General features: G+C 34.5%; 1 protein-coding gene across 7 annotated transcripts in view; it reads right to left on the bottom strand.

Annotated features, from left to right (window-relative positions):
- Nucleotides 1-22138, bottom strand: part of KHDRBS2 (KH RNA binding domain containing, signal transduction associated 2) — a 381354-nt gene that overhangs the window by 292896 nt on the left and 66320 nt on the right. For all 7 annotated transcript variants that reach the window (XR_004749882.1, XR_004749880.1, XR_004749879.1 and 4 more), the window contains exon 2: nt 16246-16373. Coding sequence is in view for 3 of the 7 variants with exons in the window: in XM_035323020.1 (XP_035178911.1) it covers nt 16246-16373 (128 nt within the window). In the remaining 4 variants the exon portion in view is untranslated. The remainder of the gene's footprint in view (nt 1-16245; nt 16374-22138) is intronic.

Genomic DNA, 22138 nt, shown 5'->3' with positions numbered 1-22138 from the left:
AGAGAGGACATGTGAACAGATCTAGCACCTTCAAAAGAGTATCTTTTGAGAAACAACTCATTTAGAAATCATTTTCCAATGCCATTCAATGCTTTTGATCAAGTTCTATAGTTGGCCTGTACTTTCAAGAGTACAATAACTATATTTGTTTAGGCAGTTACATTTCACCTACCCTTATAGTGTGTGAAACTGTGTGCTTTCTAGCAAAGGAGACAAACTGATGCTTTTAGGAAACATTTTTATGCATGAACATTTAGGATGAAATGAATCACTCTGCCTATTTTAGTCTTTCTTCATTAGGTAGGCTTCCAGCCTTACAAGGATGAGGTAGCATTTTAACTCTGTTCATCTACAACAAATATATGTGCTCTGGATTTAATGAGTAAAAGATCACAGAATTATAGCATCATAGAATGACTGCATATGAATGCACTGAACATAGTTGAGATGGAATCATTTCTGGGAGTAAAATTAAAGCCCTACCCTTCTCATAAGTATTTCCAAAGGACCTCATCACTCACAGTAATACATTGCATTGGTATCATTCATTGGAAATAAGGAATTCATTTTCCATATGATGAGTATTAAGCATTTTAGTACATTCTGTGGATTCCAACAGGGGTCAACCCTCTCTATTGTAAATGTAAATCTATGCATCTTTCAGAGATTTTACACTGGAACATAAGGAATATGTATGCTGTTCCTGAAAGGCAGAAAGCTTCCTAGTGAGATCCTTCATTTAAGACATAGTCTGTTCTAGAACTTCACCCCTTGAAGAGAGTTTTGTCTTCTTGGCCTTTAAGCATCTGACATGATCAACAGCTGTGGTCAGGAATGAGATTAAATCTATGATCGACATTCCCTGTACCTTCTGCCTTTCATTTATTCAAATGTTAATAGTAGGTTATTTACAATTTCATTGGTTCTATGCAATAAATACTATGATTTTAGAACCACTATCCATATATTAAGCTCCTCCTGTCCATCTTCCCTTCTCTCTACTTCCTTCCCTCTCTGACTGGTGTACAGGAACTTGTCCCTGTGGAAATATGTTGTTCCAGCATTACCCTTAGAGAAACTTGACAAGCATGAAAGGGCAATGCATTTGCAGAATCTTTTATAGCTTCCAAAGTGCTTTAATGATTGATCACTTTATTCAGTGATAAATTCAAAGTCAAACTGTTATCACAGAAATGACTTCTGAATCTCCTTCCCTGGAACATAACTATCGTTCTCTGTGGTACCGGTAAATTCATCCCTTATGATCCCATTTGCAATAGAAAACTCACATGCATATATGCCTCATGTTATTAGCATTCATTTTCTTGTCTGACTAAATAGGTATTTTGAGATTGCAGTACTCCTAATACATCAGAAATACAAATAAAAAAAGTCATACATTATTTAAATATGGTCTTGTTACTTTGCTGCACTATGTGCTATGAAAAGTGATTTGTTTGGCAGTTTTTCCTTGCCAGCTGTTATAGGAAAGTAACCAAGTTTCAGCAACTGCTCATATAATTAGGCTCTTGTTATACTGAAAACCCTTTCATCAGTTCCTCTCCCTATTCTGAATGTTACTTTTTAATAGTGGGAGGAACAAAACAAAACAAAACAAAACATTTTTGTTTCTTGATTTCTTTGGTCCATATGCTGGGCCTCTGTATATAGACTAAAAAACTACTAACATTTTCCTGGACAGAATAAAGAGTATTTCTAAGAATGCAACAACTGTGGCACTTTCATCCATATCTAAACTACCTCTAACTTCACTAACTATTTACTGCTAACTACAAAGTTATCAAAGCCCTGAAGCTGACCTGATTTACTCTACCTACTCAATTTGTCATTGGTTAATTAATTGACCCTTACTGAACTCTGAGCAATTACAGCTAGATTACTTGGGAAAAAAAAAAAAAAAAAGAAAAAAAAAAGAAAAAAGAAAAAACTAACCAAATAAAGAAACAAAGACCACAAAACAAGAAGCTAAATCGAAGATATTGGCTACATTTTAATGGGCTGCAATTAAAGACCATTTGAATGCCTTCTATCTGTACAACTTCTCTGGGCAATCTGCTTCACTGCTTGGCTGTCCTCATGGTGACAAAGTTCCTCCTTTTATCCAATATGGACATTTCTTTTTGTCTAGTTACGCCTACTATCTCTCATCTTCCCTTCCATGATAGATTTCTTTCCCACACTAAGAAGAGTTTCCTCAACACCCTCCCTGCAGACACCAGGGGAGCTACTCTTACATTCCCTGAGGCTATCTCTACAGAGAGTCTTCTCCAGACTTGTTCAGCCTCTCTACACATGGCAAGTGCTCCAAACCCTAATGATCTCAGTGGACCTCCACTGAACTTGCTCCAGTTTATCTATGTCTTCATGGTATTTGAGAAACCAAAACCAGACACAGGCAGGTAGGCAATCATTTTGTGTTGGTAGCAGATGGACAAGTTGACTGCTCCACCAACATTCCTTTCTCAACCTACGTATTACTTATCTTGACCACAAAAAAATTTTGTCACTTTCACTGTAGGGTAGACTGATGTCAACTTGCATATTAAGTAGATGAATTCAGCATTGTGAACTACTGATGCACACCTATCTCTGCCCCGCAGGCAAAACAGATACAACTGACCCAATGAACTTGGTCTGTGAACTTGAGCCTAAGACTAAGCACAACTACCAAAACACATCCTTGCTGCAAAACATGTTATGCTATAGTAACCAACTCCTAGGGGAACAAACAAACAAATGGAAAACAAACAAACAAACAAACAAACAAACAAAAAAACATAGAATTTTCCCTTTCCATTGAGAAAAGTGAATCATGAATTTGTAGAGATTTTCTCTTCCCTATATCCTATATTTCACATATGGGAGAACATATTTTCTGCTCCCATTTTTCTATAGACTCTAAAAAAATCAAAAAGGGAAAGAAAGCAGAAAAAATATATGAAAAGTAGAAAGCTCTGTTTTCCATTTTTCCCCCATCATCTCTTCCTGCTAATGATATTACAAACAACATGATGTTAAGTGCTCTGAAAGTCATCTTGCCTTTTTATGCTAGTATGATTTTTGCAATCTCAAAAAATGTGACAAATGTAATTATGCCTGAAAGAAATAAACCACCTCTCCTTGCAGAGTCGAAAGAATACTAAAACGTGATCTGTACCAGCTCTAAGCTAATTATAGTGACACTACTCATGCATCTAGAATTCTGTTAGTGTCAGCACTTACATTATGAACCCCCTAATTTCAGGGATTGATAGCTATGCTCTACATAATTTATCTACTTTAAATGGGAATGCACAACACTGTAGTCAATAGCTTCATTAGTGACATTTTCTTAAAAATGGCTTAACTTTTAGGTTGAAATTTTGTAAATCACTTGTGTATTACACAGTGTAAGCTACTAGCAACTTGTGATGCCAGTAAAAATTTGACATTGTCAGGGTCTGTGATGCAGAAACAAAGCTAATACAGAATGTGATTTATATACTTGAATTTTAAAATTTTGTGAACTTTGGAGAAAAGTGTTGCTAATCATCTTCAATATCTTCACACCCAGGCATGAAATTAGGGATTTATATAAAAAAAGTGAGGCTACTATGAAAAATAAATAAATAAATAACTTTAACATGGTTAATAAAAGACTTTTTAAACACTGGATGTGGAACGAAGTTCAGGCTTATATTCTTTATAGACCAGTTTCATATGTGAACATATTTATCTAGCAAAAATCTGGTATGCTTTCTGGTGGAAATCTGCAGACAATTATTATCTACTGAAGTGTGCTAATTATTTTAAACAACATGAAAAATTCACCGAAGATATTTGAGAATGCAGACTCTCAGGTCTGAAAACTAGCAAAGCAAAAAGAAGTGCCTTGCATCATGCTGTGATGCGATATAAAATGTGACTTATACACTGCAATAAAGCTAGAAATCTAGGATTATCTAGTACATAAGTAATTAATTAAGTTTAACAGCTTGTAGAAAAAATATTTTTATTTCTTCCAAAATACATTCTCACCTCATCAGAAAACAGTATTTAAAGAAAGGTGATAAGGAGCAGTCTAAATCAGGGTTCTTTTACCCAAACTGAAACGAGATAGCCAATATTTCAAAGAAATTAAGAAAAAGAAATAGAAAAGGTAGCTTGCCAGTAAAAGCAGTTAGAGATAATGCTCTTTCAGAAAAAAAAAAAAAAAAAAAAAAAGGTTTCTGTCTCTCTGGTACCCAGCAGTTTGTTTCTCAATAAATAAGGGAGGAATAGCTTATTCAAAACTAAAGCTAAATTTTGGTAAATTCTAACAGAGTCATTATTAGTATTGAATGACTCTCTATACCTTGTTTCTCTTTTAATATTTCATTAGGCATTGTTCCAGTCTAATAATTTTCCCTTATTAAAAATAAGTGGCTGAAGACTAATTTATCTATTGCTGAGTTGACATAAACAATAAACATTTTATCTCATCATATGCTAGATGGTCTATGAATTTGGAAACTGGTGAGTAGTGAGCAAATGGTGTGCAATCATGCTATGTATGTTGTGTTGCATGTACTATGGCTTGTAATAGAATTATTCACATGTGATAGTAGTTACTTTAGCATTTCCTATTCTTTACTTAGATAACATGGTTATAAACTCAAAACATATAGTTGTTATATTTCTCACCCATTCTAAATCTAATTTGTTGGAAAATAACTGATTTCATACCTAGGAAAACAGAGTGTAGAGAAACTTCTGTACCCCTTCCTTAATAATAATAATAATAATAATAATAGTAATAATAATAATAAGTGTATGAAGTTCAAAAATGCTAAGTGCCATGTCCTGCACTTGGGGCACAACCCCATGCAATGCAGTGCTACAGGCTGGAAAGAGTGACTGGAAAGCTGCCCAGCAGAAAGCGACCTGGGAGTATTCGGTGATAGCTGGCTGAATATGAGCCAGCAAACCAACAGTGTGCTCAGGTGACCAAGAAGGCCTACAGCATCCTAGCTTGTATCAGAAATAGATTGGTCAGTAAGACTAGGAAAGTGATTGTCCCTCTGTACTCAATTCTGATGAGGCTGCACCTTGAGTGCTGTGTTTAGTTTGGGGCCCTTCACTACAAGAAGGACATTGAGGTGCTGGAGCATGTCCAAAGAAGGGCAATGAAGCTGGTGGAGGGTCTAGAGAACAAATCTTTTTGAGGAGTGGCTGAGGAAGCTGGGGTGGTTTAGCTTGGAGAAAAGAAGGCTCAGGGGAGACCTTATTGTACTTTGCAATTGTCTTAAAGGAGGTTGTATTGAGGTGGGGATTGGGCTCTTCTCTCAAGCACCACATGATGAGGGGAGATGGCCTCAAGTTGCACCAAGAGAGGTTTAGGTTGGATATTAGTAAAAATTTCTTCACTGAAAGGGTTGTTTCTAGTTTGTAGTATTTTCCCTCTGACTGCCAATCCCAAACCACAGAAACACAATAGTTTCTGAATTTTTAGTAATTTTACTCTTTCCATTTTGTAAGTGATCTCATCTTAAATTTTATTCTATCTCCTATCTTATCAAAATTACACAGCAGACATTTTTTTTATACTGTGTGAGTGACCGCGCAGTGGTACAGGTTGTCCACAGATATCTTTAAAAGCTGCCTGGACTTGGTCCTGTGCAACCTGTTCTGGGTGGCCCTGCTTGAGCAAGGAGTTGGACCAGATGCCCTCCAGAGGTCCCTTCCCAACATGCTGTAACTTTGTGACATCAGTAGTTCCAAATCTTTTAATACTTCCTCATGTATTTAACAGTTGATAGTAATGGAATACAATAACATGATCATGACTTTGTTACACTAAACAGAATGCATGACTTTTTCTTCTGCATATTAGAAAACACATTTACAGTTTAACATGGCTTAAAACTGAATTCAAATATCAGCCTTAAAGACAGGAATAATACTGACCTATACAGAAGAAAGCACCTGTTATTTCTAATTTTTAAATTCTATTCAATTCAATTTGGGTAGTCATAAATAGACTCTCATATCATTCTATGAGATATCATAAAATATCTCACTCTATGAGATAGCATAAAATTCAAAGCATTATTTCTAACAGTTCAGTGTAGCAAAGAACGATGACCCCATCAAATTAAAAGGAAAAGTAGGTTTTGGCCTATACAGAATGGAAATAAAGATTATCCCCAACACTGTTATTTAAAGGCAATAGGAAAAGTACAGATTGTGGAATTTATACTCCCCATAATCCCTGAAAAACCTTGAATTTCATTCAGGAAGCACAGAACAGCACATTTGAGACTAAATTTCTTTCATTACCATAGCTCTCTACATAGTGATATATAATTATGCCTTAAATATCTCTGATGATATGCAGGAACATACGAACTTAAGAAACAGGGAAGAAGCCACCAAAATCTGGGGCAAGTTGCAAAGCATTTAAGTGACTGTTTGAAAGGGGAGTCACTAAACCAACTAGTACAAGCAAGCTCAGATTCACACTGCTCATAGCCTGCCTTCTCTGGAGAAGGCTGCTTGTATGCACATGTGGATGTATTTGGGCTAGGTTTCCTCTGTGACAAAACAAATGATCTGTGGGTCATGTCCTTTCTGAGAGTTTTCAGAGGAAATTCATAGATTGTCAAACTCAGTTTGACAGAGGTGGCTACTTCAGACATAAGTAAGCTCTTTGTGGTTTGGGGAGGTTATGGAGCTAGACAGGAGGACATGTCCAAACTGCAGGGAAGGCTGAGGCATAAGCTCACATCTTAAGAGGCCTGAAGAGACATAGAAGAGACAGCTTTTATCACACCATAAGATCACGACACAAAAATCAAACCTCACCATTAACCACAATATACAGATTTATAGAAACAGCTTAATTAATGCCAAAGTATTTAGGTACTGATCAAACCTGAATCATTCCATGATGAGCTCTGTTACTTCCTTCCTAACAGGAGTCTATCACAATGAGATGAGTGCAGACCATTAGCTTTTAATATTTTATTTTATAAGCAATTTTCAAAAATTTTAGCTATCTTAAGGGTTATTATGAATTACATTATTGACTACTTTGAAGAGACCTCGTAACCCACTTGAACAGAAGAAAAAAATCTGAAGTGACACAAAACTGTTTTCACTTCCAGCTATCAGAAGGAACAACATTCCTCAGGGGTACACATATAAGACAAAATAGTACACTTGATTTCAATAACTTATTAGTTCATGAAGATTCTGCACTTATAGTTTGATCCCTTTAGACTAGAACAGCAGAGACACATGAAGAAATGACCATCAATTACCTGTTTCACTAATTCTAAAGTATCTATTGTAATTTTTTTTCCTTTAAACATTAAATCCTCTTTCAATGTTTGTATATAAGCAAATATTTATTTTAATGTATCCTCTATAGGTGTTAAGTATGTCTCACTTGATCACATTGCTTACTTTAAAACTGATCTGATCATTGAAATATACTTTGGAAAATACTAGAGATAGATCTCAGCAAGTTGCTAAGACACTCTTAACCCTGCTACTTCACTTAAAGATATCAGTATACTGTTCTTTAATTCCCTGATAACTCCCATGTAGATTGATTGCCTATGAGAGAATAAAATATTATCATATGATATTCACATGGTACCAGATTTTCTTACTAAAGCCATAGCTATTACAATTAACAATATTTATAAAACATTGTACCAAAATCAAAAGAAAAAAATTCTCATATCCCGCATCAGAGGAACATTTCAAATTGAAAGGCTTTTCCATCTGTTTTAAACTTATTGCAATAAGTATTTTCTCTTACAGCTATAGGAAAAGAATCTTTCCATCTCATTAAGATGTAGCATAATTACAGAATGGTTAAGGTGGGAAGGGACCTCTGGAAGCCTTCTGGTCCAAGCCCCCCTGCTCAAGCAGGGACACCTAGAGCATTTTGCCCCGGACCATGTTCAAAGGTCACAAAGGAGGGAGACTCTAAAATTTCTTTGGAAAACCTATGCCAGTGCTCGGTCACTTCACTTCAGTAATTAAATGTTTCCTGCGAAAAGTCATGATGTACCTTGCCTGTTCTTCCTGATGTATCTCACACACACTGTTTTCATTTGTTACCATATTAGACAAACTCTCTTTCATGACTTATACTTTCTTCTCATTGTCAATGAAATAATAATAGGTTTCTGCACATTTTTTAAACTTGTTATTTTTAAAGAAGTAAAAATCATGTAGAAGAACCACTTTATCATAAAGTATTTTTTCTATTCCCCTGCAACTATTAAAATCAAGCTGCTTTCTGTGCCCGCTAAACAGGTTTACAAAGCTGACAGAAGCCTGGAAAACATGAAGGCAGGCGTCATCTCCTGATGAAAAAATAAGTACAGAAAGATGGATGAAAGGTCAGGTCCTAAATAAGCAATTCTGAAAAGAAAAATATGTGCATGGTATTTTATCCATTTTACTGAAAATAGAATTCAAGTCTGAATTTTCCAAATGCCTTTTGTAATTAAATGCAAGACAGAAGATTCATATGTATTTTGATTTTTGAGTACAGTCAGAAATACTTTTGCTCTGTTCAAGACTTCACAGATGATTTCACCTTTCAAAATTAATTGGACAGTTCATATATAAATGATTTGAAGCAAATACCTCAGTTACAAACAGCTATTGGCAGCAAAAGTCCACAGCACTGAAAAATTATAATTTGAATTTTGAAATATTTCTCCAAGTGTATTGGAAATTAATGTTCAGGATGGAAAATACAGCTCAATATGAAATTTAGCTTGAGGCAGAAATGAGATAGCATACTCAAAGATAGTTTTTCTAATATCTGAGCAGGTCAATTAGGGTCTGTCTTCCATCACTGAATCATTTTTATTCAGGTATATTTTGAAGATATTTTTCTGAACCTTAAGTATTAAACACTTTATTTGATTATAAAACTGTAATTTTTCATAATAATTTTCTGTATAATCGGTGACTCCAGAAATCAGAGACTTAATGAAAGCATCAAATCCTAATAAATTCCAGATTCAGTACAGAACATAAGCAGCTCCCCCCTCCCCCCTCAATTATTCTTGGGGTTTTGTGGATCAAAGATTATGGGTGACTATTACATTGAACATGAAAATTAAAATGGCCTTAATTAAAAAGGAAACTCAGATTACCCTCCCCCATCAATTTATAAAATAAAAATTGATATGCTAGTATAAAGATACCCATTCAGTTACCTCATCAAGAACTGGTAGAGGTGGAAATTTTTGAAGATATATGAGAAAGCATTATTTAGTTAAACAACTATTTATATCATCAATTTAAGTGCAGTACACTATCTAAATTAATAAATTTCTGCCTTCTGTTATTCAGGCTTCTCTTTGAAGAATTCAGTTGAAAAATTGAGCAAGCATAAATTCTTCATCAGTCTATATTCTAGTATCCTTACATGTATACAGGTATTTCTTGTTTCACATGGGAGAAAAACATGCAGGTAGGCAGGTAAAAATCCCAATTCTGTAGTCATACACTTAGTTCTATTTCTTTTTATTAAAGATACTATTTTTTATTCTTTTCCCCCCAGGACTGAAACATCTCCAAGACTGAGTGACAGACTAAATTTTCCTTTTGTCTTACAGAACAAGGCCCTTGTTTCATTACAGCAATAAAAATCAGAGTCTGAAGTCCTGGCTACCCATGGAACTGATGGCCTAGGTCCCATTTTCCTTAGGACTTTTGTAGTTTTCTTATCCAGCCATCTAATGGCCATACCACCATTTCCTTTTCTTCCTGCCTCACTGAACATGGAGCTAAACACACAATCACCTGGAAATTATTAATATGACAACAGTTGCTTTGAAGACAGGATGGGCAACTGTCATGTTTGCGGCAATCAAAATATAAAATGATTTATTTTATTTTGTTAAAAAAGGATCACTATAGGCACTGCCTGAGCTGTACTTTCAAGACAAAAAAAGCACAGAAAAGTTCACCCTTCACAATGGATTCTTTAGTGCTGGTGAGTTTGTATGAGTTATTTGTGTGAAGTCATGGGTTCAAGAAATATAAAAGGACAAAAACAGGCGTTATTCAACACGTTATTCAAATCTTTTAAGTTTTATTTGAACCTCTAAATAGTAAAAGATTCACTGTAATATTAAAAAAAAGTGCTTACTGTTTATTTTTTCTGAGTCATCATACACCTTGTGTCTAAACTTAAAGAAAGCAAAGTTAATGAACAAAGTGAGCCATATCTTAAAGCCCAAAATCCAGCTGAGCCAAGCACAGAAAAGTCAGAATTTCATCAAAATCAACACCACTTTAATTTAACTTGCACTGGACAAGTTTGCAAACAATTTTCTTTTTCTATATGAGGTGCCCTATAAAACTAAGGTTCAAAAAAAGGTCTCAAATTCTTAAATTGTACAAAGAATCAAATTTGCAAAACAATATTTACAAGCTCCTTAAGCATTTTTTAACAAAGCAAGGGGATTAACATACAAAAGAATGAAAAACAAAGAACTTGTTACTAAATAACAAAAATCTGTCAAAGAACTCCTGAATTTAGTCACATTTAGCTGTACAAAGTTGCTCCAGTCACATATCAGTTTTAAACACACACTTGGAATCTATCTTATATGAGAACAATAAATGATCAGACCAAATAGATTCTTAATATACCCAAAGAAACATACCCATTTGAAAATAATAAGGGAAAACTGAATTGTCTCCACTTGAGATCTTTTTTCTCTTTGCTCACACTTTTATCAGGAAATACATCTAGAGGAAAGTTTGTTTCATACTTGAAAAATAATTCACAAATTCATGCCAAGAGAAAAGTGATACACCTATATTTCTCAAAAGCCTTTGTAGAAGAAACCAAAATGAAACAAATGAGGGACAATTTGTTGGAAAATGAAAGTTTGTTCAGTAGAGTTTGTCATTGCTGGCCAGAGAATGAGCATATATTCTAGTTCAGACTGCCCCCCCTTGTTCAAACCTGACTATTCTGTTAACGCAGTAATGAATTGTGTTTTGTTGTTGTTGTTTTTTTGTTTTTGTGTTTTTGTTTTGTTTGTCTTTAAGTTCAGTTGTTTTACCTCTTACTCATTCCTGTTTCTATCTCTTATATAACCATTTTCCTAATTACTTTCCCATGTAACAAAACATCACAGCACATATAGTATTTCTTTTTGTGAATTGAACCTTTTGTCCCATTTTCCAGACTATTTGCTCTTCTCTATGTCTCAGGCATAACTATCCTTTTCCACTCTCTCCTCATTAATGAGGGAGACTTTTTACCACTTTTCTACTGATACCATGACCTCTTTACTCATTTCTATTCATACATTTTTCTCTGCTTTACAAGTAAGAACTCTTATCAGTTCATCACCACTATGTGACATCTTCCTCTTATTATCAATTGTATTTTTCTTTTTCGTGTCTAACCCTCCAATTAAACTTCCAAATGTACTGAACAGAAACATCAGAGACTTTATTTCCCTATATGAAATAACAGCAAGAAAAGAATAGCAAGAAAGTAAGTTCTTTTCATTTGGGGGGAGAGGAATGTTCACGGATCTGCCACTGCACAGAAGTCTTCTGAATTAATACAGACTTTCTTATACTTGTATATTTTTAATGTGGAATTGACATACACATGCACAAAAATATAGTTGTCAATTAACTAGAATAATGGCTAATTATTAATACACATGAAAATTCAGAAACAAATCTCAGTTCAGTTGAGATATATCTTAGTGTCCTGAGAAATTTCTGCTATACTAATTTAGACAGTCTCTTACATATATTTCTAATCTGATCTACACAACAACATATATGAGGGAAGGATATATTTAATATACACGTGAAAGACCAGTGCTTCAGTTACTGAGTATCATTTAACTTTATCTCTTTTATTAATTATATACTTGCTAGAACTGAGAAATGACTGATCAAATGCTGGTAGCTGACACTGCTGGTGCATGGAGATGACTTGCATTAATACACTCTCTGTGTTCAAACTCATTTGGAATTATTTGTGATCCCTTGGAGACTATTTAAAACAAACAAAATAAACCCATTAACTTCTGCTAAATTTATTAGAAAAAGTACAAAACCATTTTTTTTTTCTCCTGAAAAAAATTATTTCATTCAAAATCTGTTTTGAATGCCTTATAAAAAAGTTTTTAGTGGAGAGATCCACTCTGAGGTGTAGTGTGCATGAAAGAGATACAGTACTTTGCTGTGCAAATCAACTGTGAATCTTTACTTCATATATTACAGTGATCAAAATACAGCACAAGATTTTAGTTGAACAAATAAATTTCATTTCAGGAGCAGTGTGACTAGCTTGACATGTTCACAACATAACCAGTTCACAAAATGACAAAGAATAAGAAGAAAGGTGACTTCAGTTCAGTAATTGAAGGAACTGTCATGACACAGCAAAAACAAAGAATATCAGGAAACTGGAATATAACTTTATTTACAGCATTTATCAAGGTTAGTTTATGTTTCTTCCTCAAGCCTATACAATATAAAGCAGGGTGTTAGCAGCCTTTCAAGAAGTTGGGGGCTGGATTATATTATTTTTTTCCCCAAATGGTAGTTAAGCTTCCAGGAAGCTTCAGCTGAAGCTATCCAGTTTCTCAGAAAGACCATTATTACCAAGAAGCTGAGCTGGGATGCTGCCTTTGTGCAGGGAAGAGGCTTCATTACATTGTTCCCTCTAAGAGGCTCTGGCAACTCTAAATCAAGGAAGTCATATAGAAGAACCAACCATTTCTTAAATTTATCAGCCCTGGTTATCAAACCAGGTAGTGGTAGTGTCTGCAGATACTGGTAGCAGGACATGCTTCTATCTCATGTTTTGATAGTTTTCATTATCCAACAAACCCGTAGAGGGAAAATTAAAATACTATTCTGTACTTAAACTGAGATTTCATTATAGAATTTCCTCTTTTTTTGTAACTCATTCTAGCATCACAGAAAATGAGTAAATTTATGTAATTTATTTATTCTTTTATTATTTTATTTAAATATTAATATATTTATATAATATACTGTATGCTTTTATTTATAGACAAACCTTTATTTATTCAATATCACTAGAAAACAACTGAAAAGAAACATCATTAAATCAACGTTCAATTCGCTTAGGTTCCATCGTATTGAACATATTCAACACAATGGTTTTTTTAAGCTGATAAGGTAGTAACTCAAAACAAAGTAACTCTTTGTTGTAATTCATGTGAAGAAAAATTGCTTACTGATAATCATAGGTTTTCAACAGAGACTTCATGATAGTAACTGGAGATATAAATTATACTTGTTTGGGTGTTGTGACCCTGAGCCTTTATAATAAATTAAGGCTCTGTAATCCCTAGGTTTTGGCTTGCAAATGACAAGTTGCACATCAGGCTTCAAAATTGTGAGTTCTATTTTTCAGCAACAACATCCTTTCAGATTTTTCTTTCTTTCTGTTTTAGAAATAACTCACTCTTTTTCCACATTTGATTTATTTGAAATATGACATGTAACTGATTAATGGTGAAATTTTTATGAACAACCCCTGGGTATTTTTGCACAACCTTTAAATTGAACAGCTAGAAAAAGTTGAAAAATGGAAAACTCAGTAATAAATATTCTTCTGAGCATTTTTGTTGGTCTGCCTTAGCTGGAATGCTTGTATGAAATAAAAAAAAATGTCATTATGAGACAGGACAAAAAGAAAATCAACAAAAACAAAATACTGCACTACTGTTTCAGAAGGAATTTTGAGGGCATTAGAAATATCTGCTGCTAGAGGACTGTGTTAAATGAGGCACTGTTTTTACATGGGTTACTGAGATTTAAAGTAATTCATCTAAGAAAGGATCATTGCTGAACTATCAGGTTACACTTTTTTTTTTTTTTTGTCTCTGTTTTCCAGAAAAGGAGAAAGGTACATATCTTTAATGGTAATGCAAGGCAGCTGTTTCTAATTACAGGAATTTATTTTATTTTTCTGTTGTCTGCATCAGCATTTTCACAAATCAAACTGCAGACACTTGAGGCAATTTTATAATACCTATACTACAATTACAAGAGCTGCTTAGCCAATTGAAGCCTTCTGTGTCCAAGTTAATTCTCACTCAAAATGTAAAATGCTGCTGCTGCTTCTAAAGCTGTCACTGAAGGGATCTACCCTCACCACAAATGTCTTCAAAGGAATGACCTTGTTCCTAAATAGATTAGAGAGGCTGTGAACCATGTGAAATAAAGTTTTTCTGAACTGGTCAGACTTTTTTTCCCAAATCTTTACTCTCTTGGACAATTCTTTCAGATTTTCAGGCATCTCCCTGCTCACCCAGCACTATCCTGAAAAGCTCATCAGCCAAGAATGAATGAATAATTTAAAATAATGTTCTTTCAAATAAAAATACAGCTCAGACTGCACTGTTTATAAAGCAAAGATCTGATCAACTGCTCTTATTACCGTACCTTTTATTACGTAAAATATATATGTATTTTTTCCACTTTCTACTCTTTCTAGATATTTATAAAGCAATCTCCAGCAACCACTGTGTACTGATTTTGGCCATCCTTATGCCTACAACTCATCAGGAGTACACCACAGACAGTACACCACAGCAATCAACAGTTTGATACAAATGGCAAATCTAACCCTTGAAGGATGGTAAGAAACCTGCAGTTCTGAGAATTATTCCATTCTGAACACGGAATGTTGTTATGAAATCAACTACAGAAACTTTCTGAGAGCGTGTTTTGCATTGCTGAAAGTATTTCATTTTCACTGCACTGTTGGTTTTTTTTGGTTGACTGCTCAAAATCTGTACGAATGCTTCTTATCTTATGCTACCTATTAATATAACAAGCTCATTAAAGTAAATGAAGGTTAATTTAATCATATTCAAGTAATACATTGCATAGATCATTGTATTTGTCTTTTAAATAGTTTGCCTTTCATTCTATCTTCATCAAATAGTATTCTGAATAATTATCACATTGCCATTAAAAATGTTACAGCACTATTACATTTTTATTAAGAATTTCAGATCACCTATATCATTTATACAAAATACCAGAAATCTAGGCAAAGTACCTCAGGCTATGAAGCAATAAAACAATTCCTTATAGCACTGCCTGCATTTCTACAGACTTCACCATTTGGATGATTACATTATCTCAGTTTTATATTCACTAGTCAAGAGGTAAATGTCAGCTGGAATCATTGAATCTCAATTTTTTACAACTTTCATTTTGTTTGATAGGCTTTTTATCCATAGTAATTTATTGCTAGTACTGATGAAAGTATAAAGCAAAAAGATGAGAATGTAATCAAGGCTAATGGTGAACCAAATACCATGTGATAATAAATCAGCAAGAAAAAATACTCTAGAGATAAATTGAGATGTTTACCATTTCAGTTTGAATACTATTAGAACTGTTTATGTAAAATACAAGGCTGTACAAATAAAACTATATTCTCTTCTTTCATGTAAAATATAACCAAAAGTATGTGAAATTAAAAACTAAAGCTTCAGAGAAACAGCTCAATTTGAAGTTCTTTTTGTGATGAAAACTTTTTTTTTTTTTTTTTTTTTTAATCACAGTATATAACAGTGAGGAGAACAAAATTATCATATGAAGGAAATGTATGGCAGAAAAACATTTGAATTTTATAAACAGGGACATACTTTGTTAAACTCATAGTTTACAGTAATCCTGTTACTTTATCTTTTAGGACTTCTTACATGAGAGAATATCCAATAATTCTTACAAGAAGAAACTGCAGCACACCTCAACTGACTGTTGAGAGTTACTGTGGTGTTTTTTTTCTTTACTTTGTTAGAATGTTTTTTCCTAAACTGGTCCTTTGTTTTCTAAAATATGGTATCTTATCATTTTCTTTAAAAGAGTTACTGTGAGAAAACCTCAGCAGTTTTCCTATGGACCAGCTCAAAAACAAACAAACAAACAAAACAAACAAACAAACAAACAAAAAACACTTGAAGGCAAGGAAAATATTCAAATGCACTTTAATAGCTTTTCTGAAAGGCCCTGAAACAGAAGTTAGACCATATAATATCTAATAATATACAGGTAAATACAGACGGAAGCTGTATTTTTAGTTTTTTTATCATCTTGAAGCCTGCATACTGAGAGACAATGAAAAAATGGTTAAGTGTATAGCTTTTCCACCATTCTATTAAGAAAGATTTTTAAAGTGTTAAACTATATTTACAATACCTTTGGATATTGTTTGACAGGGATCAGAACTCTTTCTGACAGCTTTATGTTTTTGTTGCTGATAACATCAAGATATTTCTTTTCTTCATCTTCCTTCTTGCCTTCAGAACCCTGAAATTTTTCAATTTCTGAAAATAATAAAAAAGAGAGCAATCAGTTGCATGACATTTGTCATCCTCAGGAAGTTTAAACTTCTAGATCATAATATAGATTTTGCACTGAACTGTTTGCACTCACATGACATGTACTGTTAACTTTGAAAAAAGTGAACTGTCACTAGTGTTGTGAGGCAGAGGTGACAGTTCACAGTTCGCACTGCTTGACTAATTCTTTCCCAGATGAAATTGATTCCAAATGGTCACAGTGGGAACAGGAACAGATGAGGCTTATGATTCAGGCATTCAATCTTTTAAAGAGGATCACATCATCACAGCTTGATGCTATTTCGTAAATGTGTCCTGCCAGAGTTAGTCAGATTCTAATTGAAAGGGCTAAAATCAGTAAGAGTAGTAAAACACTGAAGAATTATTTAGAGGCTGCACAAAATACATTAAGAAATAAAAATAAGTCTTGCACAAAACAATTATTCATTAAAGGAATACAGTAAGTAATAATAATAATAGATAATGATGCTATGTAGAACATTTTGGTAGAATTTAAAAAAGAACTTTAAAATATATATGGGTAGAATAGTTTTGAGTGCTTTCACACAAATTTTTAATCCCTAAAGCTCTATAAGAAAAGGATAACACCAACAATTAAATTCACTACTCTGTAAACAATATCTGTTAAGGTACTTGAGTTTCCTAACAGTACAGGTACTATTAAAAAGTCCCATTTGCACCAGTGTGCAGGAAGGAAATGGCAATGCTTATAATGAGTTAATTAAATGGCTTAAGAGGGACAGTTGGGGGGTCTGAAAAGCATGCATTTTCAAGGCCAAAAAAGCAGGCACAGGAAAGAGAAACACATTGTGTGTGTTTCACAGTGTGTGACACAAATACAAGCCTATTCGATTTACAACAAGCATCAGGAAAAAAGGTATGTAAAACAACAGTCCATGCCAGAATTTTTAAATAAATGCTAATGTTGCCTATTCTAGATCAAATAATTTGTTTAGAGTCTGCATTAGTGAACAACTCTTGAAGGGACTTTTGCAAGGCCTTTTAGGTTTATGACAAAATAAGAAATAGGAAGTTGGATGCTGCATTTTTCATACAGTTCTACCTTGCACTTGGCTCTAATTGTTGTACTGAACACTTTAAAGGGACATGTCTTTTCCCCATATGTTGTATTTCAGCAATTTGAAATGCTGAAGATTTTATGACTTTTTTTTTTCTTTCTGCCCTAGTACCAATGACACAAACGCATTATTATAAAAAGAAATTGGTTTAGTCCACATTCTTTTTTTTTTTTTTTTTTTTCCCTGATAGCATATCCCCCAGACCCCCCCCAGATAACTTTTTCCATTACTTTCCACTCTTTTTTACAAGGTGGCAGTGATACATGGAGTTGATCTATTCTGCTCTATCACAGAAGGATAACCAGTTCAAATGTAGTGGTGGCAGCATGCTGGTAGCAAGCATTTGAACAGTTTCCTTTCTTCTTTCTCCTTAGAAACCTTTAAACTAACCCTCAAAGTGAAATTTGTCCCTGGGGTATGTTCTGTATAGAGCCTCACATTTAATGTCCTTAGTGGGAATACGTGCCATAGATTATTCAGAACATGTCCAAAGACTGGTCAATGACTAAAGTCAATAAAAAACAATAGTTTACAAAAAACATCATGGCTTTCAAGTAAGACTGTTTGGAAGAGTTTTCTCAGAAGACACAGGTGATAAAATAAATTAATTACTGGACCAAGACAAAATGTATTGAATTTTTGTATTTAACTAAAGTGGTACTCTGTTCTGTACACTCCTTGTGTCATTCTGTGACTAGGATCATCAGATGGAGCAGAACATCAGGTTCTGCTCATCAGGTGGAGCAGAACAGTATCAGGAAAAAATGAGGACAAGGATCAAACTGCCAGTGTGCTGGCTCATGGCCCTGGCATGCAGCAAGTTTCAACTGACCTTGCCAGCCAGCTGTGAAACCTATAACCAAATATAACACACACAATGAAAAGATAACATGGCTTTAGATCCCAGAACTTCATGTTTATTTTTATGAATGCAACCATTATACATTTTGTGTTTACTAAAAGGCATGGTTAGTGCAACATTTTGAGAACAATGACAAATGAAGCTCCATAAGGACCAGCATTCTTCCGGCAAGAATAAAAACAAGAAACCCAACAGAACATTTTCCCCAACTCTGACCTTAGGCAAGAAGAGAAAAGACAGCATTCCTTAAGAAGAAACTTCACACATTTTCCACCCACTTTTGCTCTGAGCTAACTGAATTAAGCAGGGAGACAGATAGTTCTTCAATTACCTCCTACAGTACCTGTCAATCCCCAAGCACACTTCATTCTCGCCGTTCATCTTTAACAGTTCTCTCGCACTTCCTTTTGTATAATATACATGTATCTTACCCCTCTTAATTGGAAGATAACATGCATATCATAGTCATGCAAAAGAGGTCACATCTAGAGAAGTGTCAGAGACTAAAGGCATTTCTAACATATTTTAGATCTTTTTCCCCATAAAAATTGATCTTCAGCTCTCTCCAGATGTGGAGCTGCAAAATTCTGGAAGTAGTGTCAGCCTGTTCAGAATTTTTGAGGGAAATAGCTTCTTTTTCCTTTACCTCAGTGATTTAGCATAAAATAGAATAGGTGCATGAGCAACTCTTACTTTTTCAAAACTATCTGCTTTACTCTTCGGTGCCAATAAAACGATGTTAATTATAGTTCATTTCAACATACTTGACACCTATTACAAAACTTTTGTCATGAATATAGTTTTCCCATTAAAATAAGGCATCCCACAGTAAAAACATCCTTTTGCTACACTTAGAATCATGTCAAAACTCATCAAAAAATAATGTACTTCTTGGCAGCCTGTCCAACCTACCAAAAAATGAAATCTACACATCTCTTTTTCTGCTGTCAACATTTGCCTCCCACTGAAAGGAATTCTACAAGCCTACCTTGCAGCTTTCCTATCAGGCTTTGTGGGTTATTGTGTTTGCAGCACTGGTATTGTTCCAGTAAAGAAGCATGACCTGCCGTTAAAATGTCCTTATTAAAGAACAATCTGTTTCCATTGATGGGTGTGATTTCCAGAATTGGAATTTCACCAGCCTCTTGCCTGTGTGCTGTATTACATATAGAAAAGTTATCTACTACTCTGAGAAGCACATATTTTCTTTGTGTGCTTTGTGTGCTTCTAATGGAAGAACATTTGAACTGTAAGAGAAAGAGTAAGCCAATACCGGTAAAAAACAAGTCCTAAATCACTGACATTTCTATCTTAATAAGACCTCCTATTAAAAATCTTTAAAAATTATACAGTTGGAACCTTGAATGCCTACAATGTTTTTAAAATGATACAACACCCCAGAGTATTTTTAAAACCACTAAATACTAATAATATACATACAGGCTCATATTTCAATTGTAATTGAAAGCAGGGCTATGGGATTTTCAAGGGAAAAAAGAACAGAACAGATGGCTCAATAAAAACAATTGGACCAATTGCAGTGAAGTTGATCTGTGAGAAGAGAACATCCTAAGAGGTTTCCTGTCATGAAGAGGAAATTCACACCCCAAAGGACAGGTTATGTAAAAGTAAAAACACTTAGTATCTAAAAGGAATCGCGAAGGGTTATCAGGACAGCATGATCAGCCACTAGCTCTGAAAAATTAGCCCGTGGCTCACTCCATTCACCCAGAACTGCATGCATCTGTTAGAAACATTCCTCCACTGTATGTACACATATTCATTCACTGACACATCTAGTAAGGATGACTCAGGGAGAATAAAGAATTAATACCTATTACAACAGATACATCTAAGGCAATATTTCTGCCAGTGATTAATATGATACCTGTTAGAAAACCATGGGTCGAATCTATATGTCTATGTGAGCAATTGTAAGCAGATATGAACTTGATTTGTCTATGCTCAGAATCACCAGAAGCTTTGTAACTGTATTAACTCAAGCTGAACTACCTTGGCTCTCAGGCAAGAAAAGTGGCTGTTAAAATAAATGTTGGGAAAGAATTTTAAAAGACAAGTCAAAAAGGAATGTCAGAGATCTGTAAATAGCAAATAGCATAAGAAGGAACAAGAGAAGTGGCTGTTTACAATTTCTCAGAAGCTGAAAGCATCAACTTGCCATGCTACAGATTGAAAACAAACAAAAAAATTACTTTTACATACAACATGCAATTATATTGTTTAACTACTGAAAGCATCCACATTAATAAAATTAGGTATTTCATAGACTTTTCTCTTATAATTAGAATCCATGATGTCCCATAAGTCATAATGTCCTTCGGAAGGTCCTTTCAAGTTAGATACAGGTGAAAACGTAGTGTCTTTTAAAAGTTCAATATATACCACAGCCCTTTTTCACTGCTGGTCCTAATGGCCATTATTCTCTATCAGGTTGATATTTTACAAAACATAGAGGAAGCATAGGAAGTGACTACTCCCTTTAATCAGCACTCATTAGACCATATCTAGAATGCTCTTTCCAGATTTGTCCCCTTTCCTGCAGAACAGGAAAGACATTGAAAATTGAGATGAGTCCAGGAGAGGCCACCAAGATGAAAAGGGGCTGGAGCACTTGCCAAATAAGAAGAGGCTGGAGGAACTAGACCTGTTTTTGTGGGTAAGAGACAGCTTTAGGGGGACCTAACAGCAGTCCCCCTCCCCCCAGTATAGGATGTTGTCAGGTTCTTCAAAGGATGAGACCCAACAGGGAAAAGGTGAGAAAAAGTGAAACGAAAGATTTGGACTTGATACCACGAGGACAGCCCAGAAGTGTAGCAGACTGCCCCAAGAGGTTATGCCACATCTGTCTTTGGAGGTCTTCCAGACCTCACTAGGAGTAAAGCCCTGAATGACCTGGTCTGACTCCACAGCTGGCCCTGCTTTGAGCAGGAGATTGGACTCCAAACATCCCTTCACACCTAAACTATCCTATGATCCTATGAATGTAATATCACTCAGATAGTTGTCTATCAAATTTCCTTGAACTTGCCTGAAAAATTTAAATGCTATCACAGACAAAGTTAAGACAAGGACATGGAAATTACATGATTGCGTAAATCCTGTACCCTTAGGAAATCTCCTAACAAAATGCAATAATATAGACAGAGAATAAGTTAAAGATCTAAAGGCATTCATATTTTTAATTGATTAAAAACAAACAAACAAAAACAAACAAAAATAACAAGAAAACAAAGGAGGACAAAATTGAAGTAAGCAAGGAATGAGTGAAACAACTTAAATTTCCTATCTTCCTCTTTATATAGACAATTGGTTTTTACTGCTCAGTTTAATATTTTGAAATCTCTCAAAATAGAGCTAATAGAGCTCTCAGCAATTTGCATGGGTATGCCAAAGTGGTCTCCAAATTATAGAAATACTGTAGAAATACAGATTGTAGAAATACAATTATCTAGTGTATCTATCTATTGACCTATGTCTAGATAAGTATAGATCAGAAAAGCTATAAGGAGAATATTAATAGTGTTAAATAACTAAAAAGATTTTTCAGGTAGAAGTATCACATCTTGCTAAATTTCTGAACACCATCTGCTCAGACATACAGCTTTCTAGGGAGAATTTTGAGTCTGATTGACAAGTCATTCTTTCATGCACTAAACCAAGTAATTTTAGTTTGATTGCCAGGTAACTCCTCAATACACTGTTCCATATAATTCTAGATATATATATATATCTATATATATATCACGATAAAGTAGCTTTTATGATGA

The sequence above is a fragment of the Oxyura jamaicensis genome, chromosome 3, assembly GCF_011077185.1.
Source record: "Oxyura jamaicensis isolate SHBP4307 breed ruddy duck chromosome 3, BPBGC_Ojam_1.0, whole genome shotgun sequence".
NCBI lineage: Eukaryota > Metazoa > Chordata > Aves > Anseriformes > Anatidae > Oxyura > Oxyura jamaicensis.
The sequence above is the reverse complement of the archived record's forward strand: the minus strand, read 5'-3'. Positions and strand labels throughout refer to the sequence as shown.